Source organism: Macrotis lagotis, chromosome 3 (genome assembly GCF_037893015.1).
Source record: "Macrotis lagotis isolate mMagLag1 chromosome 3, bilby.v1.9.chrom.fasta, whole genome shotgun sequence".
NCBI lineage: Eukaryota > Metazoa > Chordata > Mammalia > Peramelemorphia > Peramelidae > Macrotis > Macrotis lagotis.
This window is the reverse complement of record NC_133660.1, coordinates 195,190,016-195,209,370: the sequence shown is the minus strand read 5'-3', so window position 1 is coordinate 195,209,370 and position 19,355 is coordinate 195,190,016. Positions and strand designations below refer to the sequence as shown.

At 33.1% G+C, this 19,355-nt stretch overlaps 1 protein-coding gene across 1 annotated transcript in view; it reads right to left on the bottom strand.

Annotated features, from left to right (window-relative positions):
- The window catches only part of DHX15 (DEAH-box helicase 15), a 74,676-nt gene that overhangs the window by 20,942 nt on the left and 34,379 nt on the right, over nucleotides 1-19,355 (bottom strand). Inside the window, exons 5-10 of the mRNA XM_074229696.1 lie at nucleotides 17,468-17,686; nucleotides 10,379-10,546; nucleotides 6,073-6,159; nucleotides 4,867-5,016; nucleotides 4,401-4,509; nucleotides 2,070-2,261 (exon numbers count right to left, since the gene is read on the bottom strand). Coding sequence (XP_074085797.1) covers nucleotides 2,070-2,261; nucleotides 4,401-4,509; nucleotides 4,867-5,016; nucleotides 6,073-6,159; nucleotides 10,379-10,546; nucleotides 17,468-17,686 — 925 coding nt within the window. The remainder of the gene's footprint in view (nucleotides 1-2,069; nucleotides 2,262-4,400; nucleotides 4,510-4,866; nucleotides 5,017-6,072; nucleotides 6,160-10,378; nucleotides 10,547-17,467; nucleotides 17,687-19,355) is intronic.

Here is a 19,355-nt window from a genome sequence, read left to right as displayed (position 1 = left end):
TTTTCAATTCGTGATTATCATAAGTCATCATCAAATCAGATGGAAATGGAATTAGCAGACTTTTAGAATGAATACAGAGTCAAATGAATTACTCTTTCCCATAATCTTTTCCCCTTAAAAGGATGACAAATAGCCAACAGAAAATAAAGAGACATTCATGGTAAATACTAGAGGTCTGACTTAAAATAATAGGAGCAAATCAAAACATTGAAGCACAAAATTAATTCACATTGCTGTGACTACATATCAGAAAGTAGTGTGGAAAACTGGTCACCATAACCACAGTGGGAAGGAATAGTATTATAAAAAGAGAAGGCCCTTGGTTTTTTTTTTTTTTGCACAGTTTATGTCAGGACCATATTTCTGAAACTTAAAATTTAAATGGAAAATAAAACATGAGAGGCTTGGCAAGTTGTTCATTTTTGATGGTCCCTCTTTTTAGTTCACTAATTTCTTCTGAAATGGCCTGTCCATGTATTGCTGTAAGCTCAAACTTTGATTTCTATGGTGAACTATGTATTCACTAATCCATCATTTCATGCAGAACATCTATTACTGACCAGGACCATGAAAAAAAGGGAATTTAAAACAAGATGGAAGATTTCAACTGAATCCAAATAATAATTTCCTTAGAAGGGCTAGCTTTCTTATCAACTTGTAAACTAGTTTCCATGAAGAGGGATACATTAGAAAACAAATCAGGCAGTAAAGATTGAAAATGACAGGGGAAAGGTAGGTGAAACATAAAAAAGAACTTGCTGTTTTTTGCAACCACAAATTCTCTTAAATTTTTTTTTGGGGGGGGGATGAAACTGACTGGAGAAACTAATAAAAACAACATATAAGAAAGGCAGACAACAACCTACCACCACCTCCGCAATTAAGACTACAATTTAGTTAAAAGTGATTAGATTCTGCCCTGCCCATCTGCTCTGAGTCTGATCAATTATAACTCTGCAAAAAAAAAACATTTTAGCTAGTTCATAAAAAAAATTCACACCATTAATATATGTCACAAGACTGAACTAGGCCATAACTTTATAAAACATTTTTCAATTTCTCTTTTTTAATAAATTTAGAAGTAATCAGGAGAGGGTTTATATGGCCCAAAGCTTTTAAATATTTAAAACCTTCATAAGTATCCTGATTACCAGTGAGCAGGTGTTTGTAGACATAAAGTCCACTATCCCCAATATCTGAATCTATAATTGTAAGAGCATCTTAGTTATATTCTGTACAAAATCTCATCCCATTGCCTTATTTTCTCTTCGAAATTTCACTCAACTACCACACCAGCAATTTATAGCTGTAAAGCTCAATATTAATTTCTTTACTGATATGTCCTTTCTTGCTTTTGGAATATTTATATCCAAGTTGGTATCATTTCAAAGACTGAGCTTTACACTCAAATGGATGTTTCTTTCTTGAATCAATGTCTGGCTTTCAAATTTAAACTTTTATATACAAAGATATGTCTTATAAATGTTTCTATCACCATGTAATACAGCCATTTAAACAGACTGACTTAGATTTGAGACTTTTGTTATCACTACTATTTTTATTTATTTCAGTGACAGTTTAATTGATGTTCCTTTTCACTTGCATATTCATACACAATCAAGAAGATCACTATAGCAGTGTTCAAAACAAGGTCCTTCTGGTACTAATGGCAAATCTAGGGAGTAAAGTCTACAGATGACTCACCTTGTTCAAAATTCTGAATTATGGGATTATAACAGTTACTGTTATAATGAGGTACCAGTATTCTTTTCTTCACAATTTGGCAATCTAAGTTTACCAGTATTTCAGAGTTGATTTTTTTGCTATGTTCATACAAAAATTATTTTGCTTTTAATAAATTTTGTGAAGATTTTATTTTTCTATGTAAGTAAATATTTTCATATACAAGATATGTGTTTCTTTTTTAAGACTATACACCAAAGTACCATGTTAGAAAAAACTAAGTGATGTCCACCCAAACTGGACTTTTTGGAAGGGGGGGGAAGTAAGAAATGGAGGAGGCCAAGGGAAAGGGGAAAAGGATGGGAGTGGCTTTTTCCCTCTATTACCTGACAACATGGCAGTAATAGAGAGGACCTCATTAGAACAGTTGTAGTCACAACTTGCAATAACCATTTTAGCGAGTTGTGGATCCAATGGAAATTCTGCCATCATGGATCCCAATTCAGTCAAGTCTCCATCATCATTTAAAGCAGCTAGATAATTCAAAAGCTCCAGGGCTCTCATCAGAGTTTCAGGAGCTGAAAGGAAAAAATACTCTATTAGTCAAGCTGCCTTTAGTAAGCAAAAATGTGACAAAGTACAAACTATTATAAGCAAACTCATTTTTCATTCTACAGTGGGCCAAATTCAGAATTCAAGCTGTCATCAAATTCAATTATAGGAATCTAGCAACCAATGAATCACCCAAAATCTCAAAGTTTGCTACAGGAGTTTAGAAGTCAGTTTTTCTTCTAAAAGAGTTAGATAGTTTGCTAACCAATTAGAATTATTATGCTAAATGTATTTCTCAAAGGAAGATAACCACCTTAAATCTTAAAAATATCAATGTTAGTGACTAAATGTGGCCAGACAAACCCAAATGTGCAAACATGTACATATACATACATACACACACCTCACCCCAAGTGTCAAGTCTGAGACTAAAGTTCAAGGATTCAATAAAGGCTACTATTATATAGAACCTTGGTAACTAGAAAAGATGTTAGAAAACAATTTACCTTTCTTAATAGCACTGAAAACCAAAGCAAAAAAGAAGCAAAATGACCGTCCCTTGGTCACCCAGCTAATTCTGCAATACTAGAATTCAGACTAGAAGTCTGGTTTGAGTTGTGATTTCCAGAGAAGTTAACATTGTATGGAAAAAAGTATTCTTAGTATTAACTTAGTTGCATATGAAATTGTCAAGAACTTGAAATCTTCTGAAGGCCATATGTTACTCTCAGCCAAAGAAAAAATGCTCAAACTAAGTTCAAAGTACAGAAAAGCTCCTGAAACCAGGGACCAGGAAAAGGGGTAGATTCCCATGCAAAGCTGTAGTATTTTTATTTCATTGTTATGTCTGTAAGTTTTTGAAGTATGAACTGTTTGGGACTAATAATCATTCTTTAAAAAATGTAAAATCTCTTTTTAGATTAAGGATTCATCATTAATATGATTAATTCAAATTATCTAATGCGAACATCAAGGAATAGAATAATGAGAAATAGAGGATATTTTTTTTTATCTTGGAATGTGAAGATTGAATAAGGTATACCAAGTGGGAAAACTAAAAAAGCTGAAGGTGGGTTCCATGGCATCAGATACTATTATTTGCAAAATGGACTTGATGCCATCTCTAAGGCTCTTTCCAATTCTAAATATATCCTACAATAGTCATCAGGTATGTTGGAGAAATGATAAGTTAGTACATCTGTTCAACCTCTGGATGACCTCAATAAATTAAGGTGCGTTTTATTAAGTGTTGACTGTAGTAGGCACTACGCTAATACTAAGTGTTAGGGATACAAAGAAAGATAACAGTCCTTACTCATGAGAAAAAGTACGAAACTCCAAACAAATAACTGACCACAGAAAATGGGGGATGTAATAACACAAGTTACAACTTTAAGTCTTTCAAAATTTTGTAAAGGGTCAAAGTCACACAAAGAAAAGCTCAGGAAATATCCTCATTCACCTTTTTTTTCTGTCCTATGACTTAGACATGTATTTGTTCTGAGGATGTGGGAGAGTCAAGCTATTAATATTCAATTCTTAGCACTGAGCCCTTGTAACCTACCCAAACCAAATATCTGATCTCTGAATTTTACCAATATTTACATTTCCTCTCTTTAGAAAAATATATAAATAAGTTCAGAATTATGTACAACTTGCTTACAAACTTTTGAGACATAAGTTAATATGTTGAAGACTGGTAGAAAACAAAGAGTTGTCAATAATCACTACAACAATTTTATATATGTACAGGTTACAAGAACTCAATACCACTCCTAAGGAATAAGCAAAAAAACATGCTGGAATACTTGAATTAGCCTGATTAGATCACATTATTGTCATCTCCATTGACTGTGAAACGGAAAAAGTGAAATGATATTATTAAAAATTCTTAATAAGTTTCCATTAATATAAAAATAAAATAATAAAAGGCCACATTTTAAAAGATCTATGTTCTCCAAACAGGATATACATAAAATATTAAGTCATTCATAAAAATATCAAACCATTCATAAAATTCATTTAAGAAAAAGCAAAATTAACACACCCTTTTGAGTTTGATGATACAAAGAAATAAGATAAAACTTAAAACTGTTATTTCATAAAGCAAAATAATATATCGACAATATATTATTAAAGAACAGTATTATTTTAAAAAATTTTACCTGGTGGATCCATAAAATCAAAGTGTACCAAGTCATCAATTCCAAGTTTCTTCAACTGTAACACCACTGAACCCAAGTTAGACCTCAAAATTTCAGGGTAAGTATTGTCCTAGGAACAAAGTACAGTCTATATTAAAACATTAATTTTGTTTTACATTTATTCTCACACCTTTCCACCGGAAATAACATGTTCTTATATCTGCCTATCCCATCAGAAGAAAAGGAAAGCAAATAAGCCAAACACTGACTAATGAATAAGGAAATCTTGCTTCACATATGAAGTGTAGTTTAACATCTAACAGGTACTATACATTAGGTGACTGTCTGATTTTAAGATCTGCATCACAGGTTTTTACTGATAAGAAAGGAGCTTTGAAATTGCTAATGTTGCCTTCTGACAGTTTAAAAACAAATTTGGGCAACTCTACCTGGAAAGGTCACCCAGTAAATGAAAACAACCTCTTACCTGCATTTCAGTCTTATAGGCTTTCTCTGTGTAAAGTCTAAAACATTTTCCAGGCCTGGTACGACCAGCTCGACCAGCTCTTTGCTGAGCAGAAGCTTTACTGATTGCTGTCACCAAAAGAGACTCCACTCTAATTCGGGGATTATATACCTAATGGAAATAAGAAGTCAAAACAACAGTTATTCCCTCCACTTAAATCTGTGTGTCCTGATCAAGACTCCTGGTGACACACTAGCCCATAAAATGTAAACAGTGAAATTCTTGACATACTCATGACACTTGCCCAGTGATAAAAGATGTGGCAGCAATGGAAATTTTGAAGAGTTTACATACATACATACATACATATGTGTATATGTACACACACATATATGCGCCTTGACTTAAGCTGCTAATTTAGCTTTCTAATTCATAAGACTAACCACAAAAAACTTTTAGCTTATCCTATTTATCCAAGACTCTTAATTCCATTGAACCTAATAAAATCAAATTTAATTCTATTACTGTAAGAGTTCATTTTATCCATTAAAAATTTCTCAAATCATTCAATAAAAAGACAAATTGTATTTTCCTCCAGTGAATTTCATTGTAGTCTCAAAAATAAGAAAACATTCCAGGGAATATACTAATATTCATGGTATTCGCTCAAAAAAATTTATGTAAAATATATATGTGTACTATGTGTATTAAATTTCATCCCTAAAGTTAATCTAAATGGACAACTAAAGAACCTTGTATAAAGATTAAGACAGTAGGAAAAGATCGGTTAAAATATTAGGGATCATTCAATACTGAATACTGAAGCAGCCATACTGGCTATGAAAATATTCTAGATATTTGTCCTAGCTAGGAGAATAACAATTATTAGGGTTTATTCGGGTTGGGTTTTTTTTGGGGGCGGGGAGGGGCAAAAGAGACAGATATTAGTCCAATGATTTAGACGCTGGAGTCAAGCTGTACTATTTTCAACAATTACTACTATTCACCTCTCTTAAAGAAAAAAGATATTCCTTAATTCAAAGAAAAAGGTTACAGATGCTAATAAACTAGGATAACAAAGTTCCTACTGTCCATTTTTGTTCTTATTACTGAAATAGGATACTAAAAAGTTCCATTTTCTGAATTCAATTTGAGTGTTAAATGAAATGCAAAAAAGCTATTTGTAGAAACCTAATTATTTTATATTAAGTTAGGAAAGCAAGTTACCTTTTGTTTTGCAAATCCAGGGTCAATGACAAACACAACACCATCTATTGTTAGTGATGTCTCTGCAATATTGGTAGACACAACTACCTATTGAGTAAGATAAACACTATATTTAATACAAAATTAAATGACTGTATAGTTTGAGTGAAACAAATAAGTTATAAAGCACAATAAATTCCAGTAAATGGAAAATATTTTCTAGCATTTAAATAATTCTTTCTCTTGAATTCAACTATGTTCTTAAATCAAACTGAATACAATCTGGCCAACTTAAATCTTAAATGCAGTTTTCTCCTACAAAATTAAAATATAAAATATATTCAAGTTTTGAGTCTATCTTGAGGATAAGCAAATAGCAAAATTTTAAAAATTTCACAAAATCCTCAGTGTTGCTGGTTAATTCCTTTTGACAAACATTCCAATTCGTACTAAAATGCCAAGTTACAGTTTTTCCCTAGGATCACAGACTAAGAACTAAAAAGTATGAAGAATGCAATATTGTTTGCCCTTCATTTTTGAAGATGACCACTATATAAGGAAGGTGATGCCATGACAAGCACATGAACTGATTTGAGTGAGGGGGTGCTATGGCCCCAGCCTCCTTTTCTCCTCCAAAGGCCAGAAATGATCAGAACAACTGGAGATGGTCCTGATGCAAGGCAATCAGGGTTAGGCAACTTGCCCAAGGTCATACAGCTAGTAGGTGTCAGAGGCTGGATTTGAACTCCCTTCCTCCTAATTTCAAGGTCAGTGCTCTATCCACTGTGACATCTAGCTGCCCCTTGATAAGTAACTTCATTCAAAGTCAAAAAACTGGGAAGTTAATAGGGTCAAATCGTTATGTTTTTCACTGCACTATACTGCATCTTCATGGCAGTATAAATGAACAATTACATGATCCTAATGAGGTTTTTGCTACACACACATAGCCACACAAATAAAATTCTTATAGCTTACACCTATATTTTGAGCATAAATTATTCTCACATGCACCAGATCATCAGTGGCACCAATAATTAAAAACATTAATAGTCCTTATTTGACAATTGCATTAGTTTTTAAAATTAATTTTAATGTTACATTGACATTTTTAATGTTTTACATTACATAGTGATTCCATTAAAAAGGACTGTATATTAGGTATAATCAATACCCAATTGCTTATCATCTTGAAGAACGTAAAGAGCCAGGAAGGAGAGAATTTGAAAACTTTAAAAAAGGATTGTCAATTTTTTCTTTTACATGTGATTGGGAATTTTAAAAAATAAAAATAAATTTTAAAAAGTGACCATTTTCTAAACTTGCCAACTTTCTTAATACCTACCACAGAGCTCTGCAAACAGTAAATATCAAGAGCTTGATGCTTACTGAATTGGGCTGAAATTGAACTTTTCTCATTTAGCCACTACACCTATTATAAGAGGTTGTTGAATTGCTCTGTTTGTGGCACAGTAGAACCCCACAAATTATATACAATAACAGCCACAGTAGTACTGTTTTTATATAACCTAAACCTAACCACTAGTGAATCCCCAACCCCTGTTCTAGGTCTGGGGTAAAATATAAGCTTAGATGTCAGGCAGATTAAGCTCTAGTTCTTGTTCTGTAACGTGGACCTGAGGAAAAAAAAATCACTTCTGATTTAATGATAATGTTTATATAGCATATCTATATTCAAAAAGTACTTTCTTCACAATAAGTCTGAAGTAGGCTATGATCTCTTAAGATCCCTTCTCATAAAATAGGTTAGAAGGTACCTAACAAGACTGATTTCATTGGTCTAAGTTTTCCAAAACAGAAACTTCAGTTCAAAAAAGTGGTTTGAGCTGTTTTCTACACATAAGGGGAAACCTCAAAGCACACTTTGTGGTAGTACAGAAAAAGAGGTTTTGGTGTACATTGAATACATCTTATTTTGGTGGGGGGGAATAGATTTGCATAACTGTCAGCAATATGAAAAGTAATTTTAAATTCTTCTTAGATACCCCACTGCCACAAATGACATGACACCACTACAACCAGAATAATAGTGTGTTGTATGTGTGGATATTGACAAAAGTCCAGGCAGACAAAAAAACAAATATAATGTCATGTCAAACAAAGTTTTTCAGAGAAGAATTAAATGAAGAATTCAAGAATTGGTTAGCTTAATGACTCTTTCCCAGAAGTCTTGTCAGATGAAGACAGTGATATAACTGTTTACTACATGCAAAGCATGATGGAAATAAAAGACAGTCTGTGCTTTCAAGAAGATCAAATTATAATGGGGAAGACAACACAGATGTAAGTTTACAGCTCCAAAAATAGGTAGAAAATTCTTATGGTCCTAAGGATGCAGGGATAAATGTCAATCCTTCTTGAATACCACTTATTCTTGACTATCTGTTTCTGATGCTACAACTTCTTACAGTGCCATGCATTTTCTTTGCGGGGTCTCCTACAGCACCTGAAAGAATAGGTGCCAGGCTACATCTCCACAGGAATTTAATCTAATGACTGTCATGAGGAGGAATTGATCTTGATAGTTACAGAGCTGTTGAGCAACAGTGTCCATGAAATCAGTTATTGGAAACAATATCTTCCTCTAGGGATAAGAAATAAAAGGTAAATCATGGCATCTACTTTTGGAAGTGAGGATGAACACAATGGAGAAAAATCTAACAGGTCTTTTCTATGAATATCTTCATGAGTCATGATTATTTCCAAGTCCTTGAGAAAATTCACTATCTGGAGTTTGGAGGTAGGTGGAGTATAAAGAATTCTGAAAACCCTGTTTTAGAACAGTTTTAAAACAGGGCAGATAACTGGATCAGAGATTATTTAAGAGATAAAAGTCAAGACTGAGGGATATGGCAGTAAATGAGGAACAAGACAGAGGTGGTCATAGTTCAGGTTAAGGAACTTAGGGGTTAGTTAACATGTACATCACAGAGATTTTACTGGGAATATGCACATAAAAAAAGTAAAATAAATGAGTGGGAGGGAAAAAAGACTTAACTACTAGGAAGTCAAGAATGTCCTTCCTTCACTCCAACTGCAACTAAGCTGAACCAAGAACTAAATGAAAGATGAGAGAATATTGGGAGAGTAGAAAGAGAGCTAGATTTGGAGTTGGGTCCTTTTGTCCTGCTGTTCTGCTGCAGTCTGTCCAAGGCATCTGTTCATCGTTTCTATACTAGCTATTTATCCTATCTTCCAATTATGTGTCCAAAGTATTTAAGCTCCAGTTTCAATATTTGACTTTCCTGAGTTAATTTCTATTGCTATCCAAGAGACTTTCTAAAGTCTTCTTCTGTACCACAATTTAGAAGCACAGATTCTGTGGCACTCCACTTTTCCTATAGTCCAACTCCCACAGCTATACACTGCTATGAGAAAAACCCTCACTTTGACTCTATGGATCTTTATCAGCAAGGTGATGCCTTCTTTTAAGAATGCTGTCCAAAGCCACTATAACTTCCTTTCAAGAAGTAAATTTCAAGGTTTATACAACATCAGCAGTGATTTTTGAGCCCAAGAATATAAAAACTACCAAAATGAGTGATGACTAAGTCAGGTCTCAGTTAAAACAAAGTTGGGTTGGGGGGGGGGGGGGGGGGAAGACGCAGGTGTAGGTATATCATAAAAGCAAAATTATAGTAGTGTTCTTATTCATGTAAACTAGTGCTAAAAGGGACTCAAGTCTTAATTACAGTCAAAAGCAATACATGGAAAATGATAATAATGAAAAATAAAAAACAATTCACTTCCATTAATCATCTTGGTTCCTATTATTACAAGTCTTCTCCAAGTAAGAAAGAGAGAATTCCTATTATGATCAATTTTGACTAAGAATATATCTAGTCACAAGATGTGAAATTGAGGAATATCAATTAAAATATTTAATCATTATTCCTTGAAGACAAAGAATTTGAAATTTCTAAATAAAATCAAATCCATAATTACTCACAGCACTATACTTCCCAAATTACTTAGTTTAGTATTCCCCAAGGTATTTTGGAATTCATTTAACAGAATATCATACTAATAGTATTTCTTATGTGACTTATCTTGTAATGACTAAGTAATTGCTTTATCCGTTTCCACCTGCATCTCTATTCCAGCCTTGACACTTAGTAGCTGCCCTTGGACCTCTCTGTGTCTCAGGTTTGTAGATAATAACATTTGTGCTTCCTATTTCCCAGTTATTATGGAAAAAAAAATTTGTGAACCTTAAACATTAAAAAATGTATAATTATGATGATTATTTTGCCACAGTAGTCTATTTGCTATAAAATACGAAACATAAGAAATCTTTAATTGTTACCTTTCGTCCTATTGCTCCATTTTGTTTTTTTGGAGGAGGAGGCTCAAAAATTCTCTGTTGTTGTTGAGGAGGAAGTGTGGAATATAGAGGAATGATTTTAATGTCACCAACTTCTGGACCTAAATCATCAACTTCACGCTTTATTCTCTTACAAGCTTCATCAATTTCCTTCAGAAAAAAGTTTAAAGTAAACAAAACCAACACGAATTTAAATTTTTTTTCTAGTATTTATCATAATCAAGTTCTATGCAAAGTTTATTTTGTATATACTAGTACATTTTAATCTTCATAGATACTGTATTCTCAAATTAACAACTTAAATTAATCTAGTGAATATCAATAGATTTTCACCACAGTCCTAAGAAGCTAAAGTTGCAATATTCTAATGAAAACATAAATGGCCTTATTTGCATTCAACACCCCTTTTTTCTTCAAGTCAGATTTCCTAATTAATTCTCAACAAATTGTGCTAAAATTGAAATCTCTCACCCAGGAATATTAAACTGTACTCATGACCTTTTCAATTTTCACGATCTAAAAGAAATTGATGGGCAAGATATTTTAAATAAACCAATTAAGCTTTACTGTCACGTATCACTAATGCAATTATATGGAAGATTTGCTTTATTGTACCTAATGAGGACAAACACCTTAATATTATCAACACGGATAGCCAAGAATGAGGCTTAATATAGTTTCTAAAAGTATTGTTAAAAATTTTGGTGAAATTTTATTACAAGGCAAACCATTATTAGCTGAGGTAATTCAAACACTATATGTACAGATTCAATTAGAATATACTTTAAACTGTGCTTTTAAAGAAATGTTCATTAAATACCAAAGTAGAAGGTAAACAATCAGATATGCAGTGTATTTAACTTAATATTGTGATTTTGTTAAAATGGTAACAAACATTTGCTTGAAAAATCATGGAATGTCAATTTAATTTTTACTAAAACATTAAATAATTCACAATATAGCAATTAAGAAAGTATCTCAAGTCAACTTCTACTTGATAGAACTATAGCTAGCCTTTGTCAAAATTGTTATTTAATACTTTAAAACAGTGACAGATTACCTCTGAACACAAAAATAGGAATGTGGGGTGGAGGTGGAGAGAGCGGGGAAAGAAGAAAAATTTGGCCATATTATCCTAAGGTGTGCCTTTTGTGCCTTTCTTTCATTCATTTAGAGAATCTTTATGACAATGATATCAGGAGGAGAAAATCCTTAATGAAATTAAGAATAGGGCAGTATATCTGCAAATGATTAATTACAGCACACCACATATCTATAACCAACTGTCTAAAAGATTCTTGGGATAGAAGACCCCAATGAAGTTTTTTCCCCCTCTGAAAAAGAATTTCCCACGAAAATTATAAGATTGTGTAAAGCAGTTGATGAATAAAATCAGAAATAAAACGTGAATAGAATCAGAGATGCTAACTTGAGAAAGGCACCCTTTAGTTATCAGCAACAATCAAGACCTAAAATGGGAAATTTATGCTCATGAACAGTTTACAATAGCCATGGATCTTGGTCTTCATGTGTTTGAATCACTACTCCAGGGAGGAACTTTTAATAGGTTTCCTCATTTGATTATACTTTGATTCAGAGAGAATATACTCTAAGGAAACTTAAGAGAAGGAAAAATGGCCTCAATACAAAATCTAGAGTATTTAAGATTACTCTTGCTTCTGCTACTTAATATTCTTGTGACTGTAGCCAAGTCACACCTTAAGTTTCCTCATCTCTAAAACGAGAGTGGCCTAGTTTTCTTTAAGATCTCAGCTGCTCAACTTGGTTTCAATGCCACGGAACTTCATTGCCTTTCCCAGGATAAGTTCTTCATCTGAAAAATCACTTCAGCTTTGGTACCCTGAACCTCAACAACTGCAGTTTCCTTCTTCTCTGAGTGGAAGGCTGAAGGAACAAGAAACCTCTCCTAAAGTCTACCTTTGTAGAGGGCTCAGAACCCAACAGTTAAGAACAAACCCTTCAAGCTGGAACCCCCATCCTTACCCAGCGCCATCCAGTTCTTTTCTATGTAGTCAATTTTCCATTAATTAGACTCAGTTTCTTGAGGGCAAGGACTTTCTTTTAATTGTATCTGTAGCCTGGATATAGTAGGGTACTTAATGGTCTCTAAAATTACAATTATTGTTTTGTGGGAAAGGAAGAATATGAAGTATTCAAGAGAAATTTATAAAAACATTTGAATTGAGGAAGAATGAATTCGGAAGATCCAAAAAAAAAATCCAAAACCAAAAAAACAACCCCACAACAAACTAAAAGATTCCAAAATTCAGGTAAATGCAATGACCAATCCAAACCCCAGGATTATAAATGCATGCACATTCACACTGAAGAAAGTACATGAGAAATTATAAGCAAAGAATGAAGCACCTACAACTTATTAGTGATCATTAATACTGTCCTTTTGTTTTACTTCCTTGTATGTCTTTGTTTTTTTTTTTGATACAATGGAAGTTTGTTTTATGGATTTTGCAGCTTCAGCTTTTAAAAAAAAACAGATGGGAGAATTTTAGGAACAGTCAGCTTTCCCCTAAAAAATTTAAATAAATTTTAAGAAAATTCTTCAATGGCACACTAGTCACAACTCCAGAAGAGTTAAATTAAGTGAGTTCACTTATTTCTACTAAAATGCTCTACACAAATGGCTAAAACTCATTAGTAAAATCACAAAAAAAAGACATGAAAAATCTTAATGTGTTTGCCTCCTAATGGTTTGTAGTGTGCAAATAATCCCTGACTTCTGCCACAAATCAAGACAATCAATTGATGACCTAGTAAATTTCAAATCCTTCAGGCAGTTAACTGGCACAGTGAATGGAGCCCTAGGCTGGGAAATAGGAGGACTCATCTTCCTGAGTTCAAATCCACCCTCAGATCAGCTGTGTGACCTTGGGCAAGTCATATGACTCTATTTGATTCATTTTCCTCATCTATAAAGTAAGTTGGAGAAGGAAATGGTAAAAACACTCCAGTATTTTTTGCCAAGATAACTACAAATAGGGTCATGAAGAGTCAGTTACAACTGAAAACAACTCAACAATACCGCTCTCAAATATAGCGAGACCACCAGAAGAAATTAGATGATGTTCTAACCCAAATGAAAGCTATCCAAGATCAGAGAGATCATTAGTATAACACCATCATACTAATTAAAATTATTCTTAATCTGAAGCAGTTCTCAAAAGGGCTTTTATTAGGTAAAACTTCAGGTTATCCATTATGTGCTTTTGTAACAGAATCATTATTTTTGGAAAAATTTTAAACTAATCTAAAATTGACAGGATTTAAACTATAAATGATTTCTCTAATATGTGAGATTGTACTAAAGTACTAGTTCAATGCTTAATCGGGAAAAATAAACCAAAAAAAAAAGGTACAAAGAACTATTAATAAAGAGAAAAGTTAAAATCTCAGGTTTTCAGAACCAAACTGAGCACTAGGATATAAAAAGAATCATTGCAACAAGAATTATCACAACAGTCAATGACCAAAAGCTTGCATTAACTCAGATTCTATTAAACAATTATAACCAGTTTGGATACATAACTCCCTACTCACTAAAGACTAAATTTTTCTCTTCCAAAATCAGTCAATTCCTAGAATAGTTTCTGACACATAGTAATCACTGTCATAAAACTGTTGCTAATAATGTAATAAGATCATAAAATCTTGAAGAATATCAGATGTCACCTATTCCGACCTAACACCCAAAGAAGCAATATCTTCTGTAAAAGCTATCAAGGTTAGATTACAATCAATATGTTCAATTTAAGGAAAGATATTTTAGAAAGATTGGGAAGGAAATGGGGAGGAAAAAAAAAAAATCAGATGTTTTATGTCTAAAAGGAACAACCAAAATCAATTGATTCCCCAAGGTTCTGATCTGAGTGGCAGAAGCTTTACAGATTTTTACTTCAACTCTCTTTGAAAAAGTCCAAACTTTTAAAAATTAATCATGTAAAAAGCCTTACTATGAGAATTAGCTACCAATAAAAACAGCTTTAGATTAAGCTTTAAGTTTAATCTATCCTTACTTTTCCTCTGATGTTGCAGGAAGAAGCCTAAGAAAACCAAGTTTTAAGAATAAAAATCTCTGAATAATTTCAAAGGAGTAATTGAAAGTGTGACATTAAAATAGGAAAAATCTGTTTATATCTATAGTCATATGAAAAACTTTTAAATCACTACTGATTATAGAAAAGCAACTCTGGGGGTACTACTTCACACCTATCAGACTGGCTGATATGACAGAAAAGGAAAAATGACAAATGTTTGAGTAGATGTGGGGAAATTGAGACATTAATGCATTGATATTGGAGTTGTGAACTGATTCAATCATTCTCAAGATTTGGAACTATGCCCAAAAGGCAATCAAATTGCATACCCTTAACACTACTAGGTCAGTATCCAATGAGATTAAAAAAAGGCAAAGGATTCACATTTACAAAATTATTTACAGAAGTTCTTTATGTGGAGGCAAAGAATTAGAAACGAGAGGATGCCTATCAATTGATGAAAGGCAGAACAAGTTGTGGTATATAACATAACCTATATGAAAGGAGCAGGATGATATCAGGAAAACCTGGAAAGACTTACATGGACTGATGCTGAGTGAAATTAGAAGAACATTATATACACAATAACAGCAAAACTGTGAAAGAGCTATGAAAGTCTGAAATGGAGTCTGAATACAGGTCAAAATTTTCATTTTTTTTTTGGTTTTTGTGGGGATTGCCCCCCATTTGTTCTAGTTCTTCTATTACAATATGACTAGTATGGAACGGCTTAACATGACTGATCATATAAATAAGATTGCTTTCCATCTTAGGGAGGGGGAAAAAAGGAAGCAGAAAAATTTGGAACTCAAAATGCTATAAAAAAATGAATGTTGAAAATGATATTTAAACAATCTGGAAAAAATGTATTTACAAAAAGAAAGCAACTGAGAGAATTAATTCTTTGTCCACGGTCTAGATATAACCTGTAAGCATTTGTATAGCCAGGAGAAGCACCCAATTGGAAGTAAAGCACTTTCCCACTATACAAGTGAAAACATCAGAGTTTTTGCCCACAAGATTAATAAGACAATAATGTGATGGCTATTAAGAAAAGATTAGGTAGTAAACAAGTAATGTTAAGGGGGGAGGCGGGACAATATTAAACCCAGTAGATCTGAATTGTGGTTATGTTAGCATCCCATTTCAAAAGAATAGCATGACTTGTAATTGAAAGCAGTTGTTATTAATAGTTTTTTTATGTCATAGATCCCTCCTTTGGTAGTCTGACAAAGCCTATAGATACCTTTTCAGAATGTTTTAAAATGTATATGATTAAATATCAAGCATTAATGAATGAAAACAATTATACGGACATGCAGTTATGAAATTATTTTTTAAAACTAAATTCACAAATCTTAATCTAGTTAAGAACCCCTGGAACAAAATCATCCCTAAAGTTCCTTTGAATTCTAAATCAATCTTCAGCCTTAAATTCTAGATCTAAAAAAAGCTTGGTTTTGTGATTTTTGGCAGTGAATTTTCTTAAATATATTCTATAAAATGAAAAGGATTATAAAGGAAACCAATTAAAATGAATAATAGTAATGAAAATATCTAAAAGCAATGGTGAATCTAGAAACTGTAAGGTAAAAAATGCTTAAGGTACCAGGAAATTTATTATGGGAAAAAAAAGATCTAAAAAAAATACTATTTGCAAATATTTAAAGGACGGTGACATATTGCATTAAAAATATTAGCAGCATTGAATGCAAGTTTTAGGGAGGTAAATTTTAAAATATTACAACAGATTCCCTGTATTCAAATGTTTATGATATGGTGCTATCCATGAATTCTTGAAGTTATGCCATTAGGGAAGACTTGGGCACTGAAATAAGTTAGATATCTATCATTGGATAACTTCATCCAAAATTTATGAGTAACTTCCATAAAGGACAAGGAGACTTGTGATCTCTAAACGAATAAAGAATATCCAGGACCAAAAGTCCTTGAAGTATTAGAGCAGATCAATATTGGTCAACTTCATGAAGTAATCAATTCCCCATCTAGATCCCTGGGACATTGTAGAAATGTTTGTTAGACTGTAGGAGTAGCAAACATTTTCAGTAGTTTCCAACAATGAGATTCTAAAATTAAGACTGAAGTGCAAATAACTGATGAGTTCTTTTAGAAGGACTTAAGAAATTTGGAAAACAAAACAAACAAAAAACTTCAGCATATCACCAGTCCAATGATCACTATTCTCCAAGTAGAGAAGGTAAAATGATTTGAGAAAAAGCTTTACAATTGCTTCAGGAAATGAAACATTCCTTTAAAAGAGTAGGGTGGGAAACGGGAGAAGAATCTGAAATAAAGAGGAGGTCTAACAAAAAAGTTCCTTATGAAGGAACTGGAAAGCAGAAGGTTAGCATACAATGGAAAAAGGAAAATGATCCTTGGAATTAAAAAAAACCCCTACACAACTGAATCTCCAAAGAAGCTAGATGTCCTACAAAAGAAGTAACTTCTTGCTCTTTAAGCTAGAGTCTGAAATTATCAAGCATAATCAGAAAAACTGATTGAGTGTAACATAAGTAACAGTTGTGAACTATCTCAAATAAGTACTAGGGTATTTTTGACATAATTATGTGGGGCAAAATTTTGAAAAATACAAAGGCTTATTATTATTATCCAAGACCTGTCAAAATGGATGATTACTACCCATTTCTAATGACTGATCAGAAATGTTACTACCAGAATGAAACAAAAAGTACTGACAAAGATCACAGTCTTAAGAAAGAAACTTGGGAGTAGATACATAACATACACACACACACACACACACACACACACACACACACACACACACACACCAGAATATATTTACTATTATCCAAGGAAATTCCTGTTTAATATCTACCAAGGTCAAACACAGAAAATGTTATATATATCATCATCATGAATGCTAACAGCTACAAAATGATAAAAAAAAGTTCTGATAAATATCCTAATAATAAAAAATCACTATAGTTTTATAAAATGAAGAAAATAAAAATACCTCTTGTCCAGTGAGGAAAAGAAGAAGATCTCCTTCCTCCTCTTCACACATGTGAATTTGTATCACAGTTCGAATTGCTGCTTCGAGGTAATCTCTTTCTGGTTCCGGAGTATAAAAAATCTCAACAGGATGTGTACGGCCAGGGATAGTTAAAAGGGGACAATTATCAAAGTAAATTTGAAATTTCCCCGCATCTAAAGTAGCACTCATAACAATAACCTGAGAAGAAAAAGAAATACTAAAATTATATTGATGTATAATAAAGGAATAGTTTTAATATGTAAAAACACAACTCTAAGCATTATCCTTTATTGTGGCTGTGAAAATTCATAATGAATTATTTAACTGATATTTAAAACGGAATTCAAATCAGAAATCCTGGATATTTATTCTTGGAAAGCCTTCTTAAACTGTACTCTTCTGTTAAAAATATACTTATATATTCAACAAAAGACAAATCAATTTATATTGGGCACATACTTTTTCTGCAATACACTTAAAAGTAGCAAAATCCATCTTACTCAAACATTCAAAAAATCTTGGCTCAGCCCTACTCTATCTACCATCTCCTTCCTACAAAATGCTTCTTAAATCTAAACAATTTCCCTGACATTGACTCTGGTTTCTTCTTTTTGAATAACCCATCTATGTTTAGTGATTAAGAATTTTTTCAATCAGCAAAAATCTGCTTTCTTTCCCTCCTCTAATTCTCTCTTCCACACCACTTTCCATCTCCACTGAAAAAAGAAATAAACTAAACAACTGTTGTATAAATATGTACAATTAAGCAAAAAAAAATGTTGCATTAGTAATGTCCAATAAAATGATTCATTTGGCACTCTGAGCTCTCCACCTTTCCATGTAGCATGTTTGTTATGAGTGCTCTGGAAAAGTTAGTCATTATACTGATAAGAATTCCTAAGTCTTTCAATCTTAACAACATTGCTTTCATCATCTAAATTGTTCTCCCAGTTTGGTCACTTCACTCTAAACAAGATGGCTTCTTTGAAAGAGTACCCTGCCTCATGCCATCCCATTTATATACTGTAACATGTTCAGTTACTCTCTAATTGGTGAATACTCCCCTGCAGTTTCAATTCTGGAACATTTCTTTTTGTAATGTAAAAGAATATTTTTGTATGTGCTTAGAACTGGTTTGGCTTTGAACTAATCCCTTTCTTATTAATCTACTCACCCTCTGGTTCTAAGAGATCTGGGCAGTTTTCCCTTATGATTTCTTGAAATATGATGTCCAGGCTTTGTTTGGGTCATGATTTTCACAGGAGTCCAATGATGATCATTGTTTTCCAGGACAATTATTTGTGCCTCCTTATTTTCTTTTATTGGCTTCAATAATTCATTTTATAAAATCATTTTATTCTTTACTCAAGCTTTTGTATCTCTTGTTTCAAGATGTTACATTCCCTCCAATGTTGTCTTCCATTATTCTAATTATTTTTCTTTTAGGATTCTTGCTTCATGGTTATGTTACTTTAGCATCTGAGACGGTTCAGACTGGGAATCTACTCCCCAAAATGGTTTGCTATAGAGCAAGGTCTGACTGTTGCATCACTAGCTAAGATCAGAACGTCCTGATCAGGTTCAGGCCTCCCCATGCTTAGAAGACTCAGCAGACAGATGATAGATTCCTCAACTAACAGCCACCTAAAAAGCTCTGCTCCTTCTTAGTGCTAGGCCTACAGAATTCCCTTTGGCCTGGGACTCATGTTGGTTATTCTCTAAAAGTTCCAAAATGGGCCAGAGGCTAGAAGCAAAGCCCCCGTGTTACTCCAGAGGGCAGTGACAAGGCTGCTCCTCCCCCTGATGCTGCAGCACTCTGGGTCCACTCTAGAACTTGACCTAGAGATGGGACAGGAGCAGCAGAGCT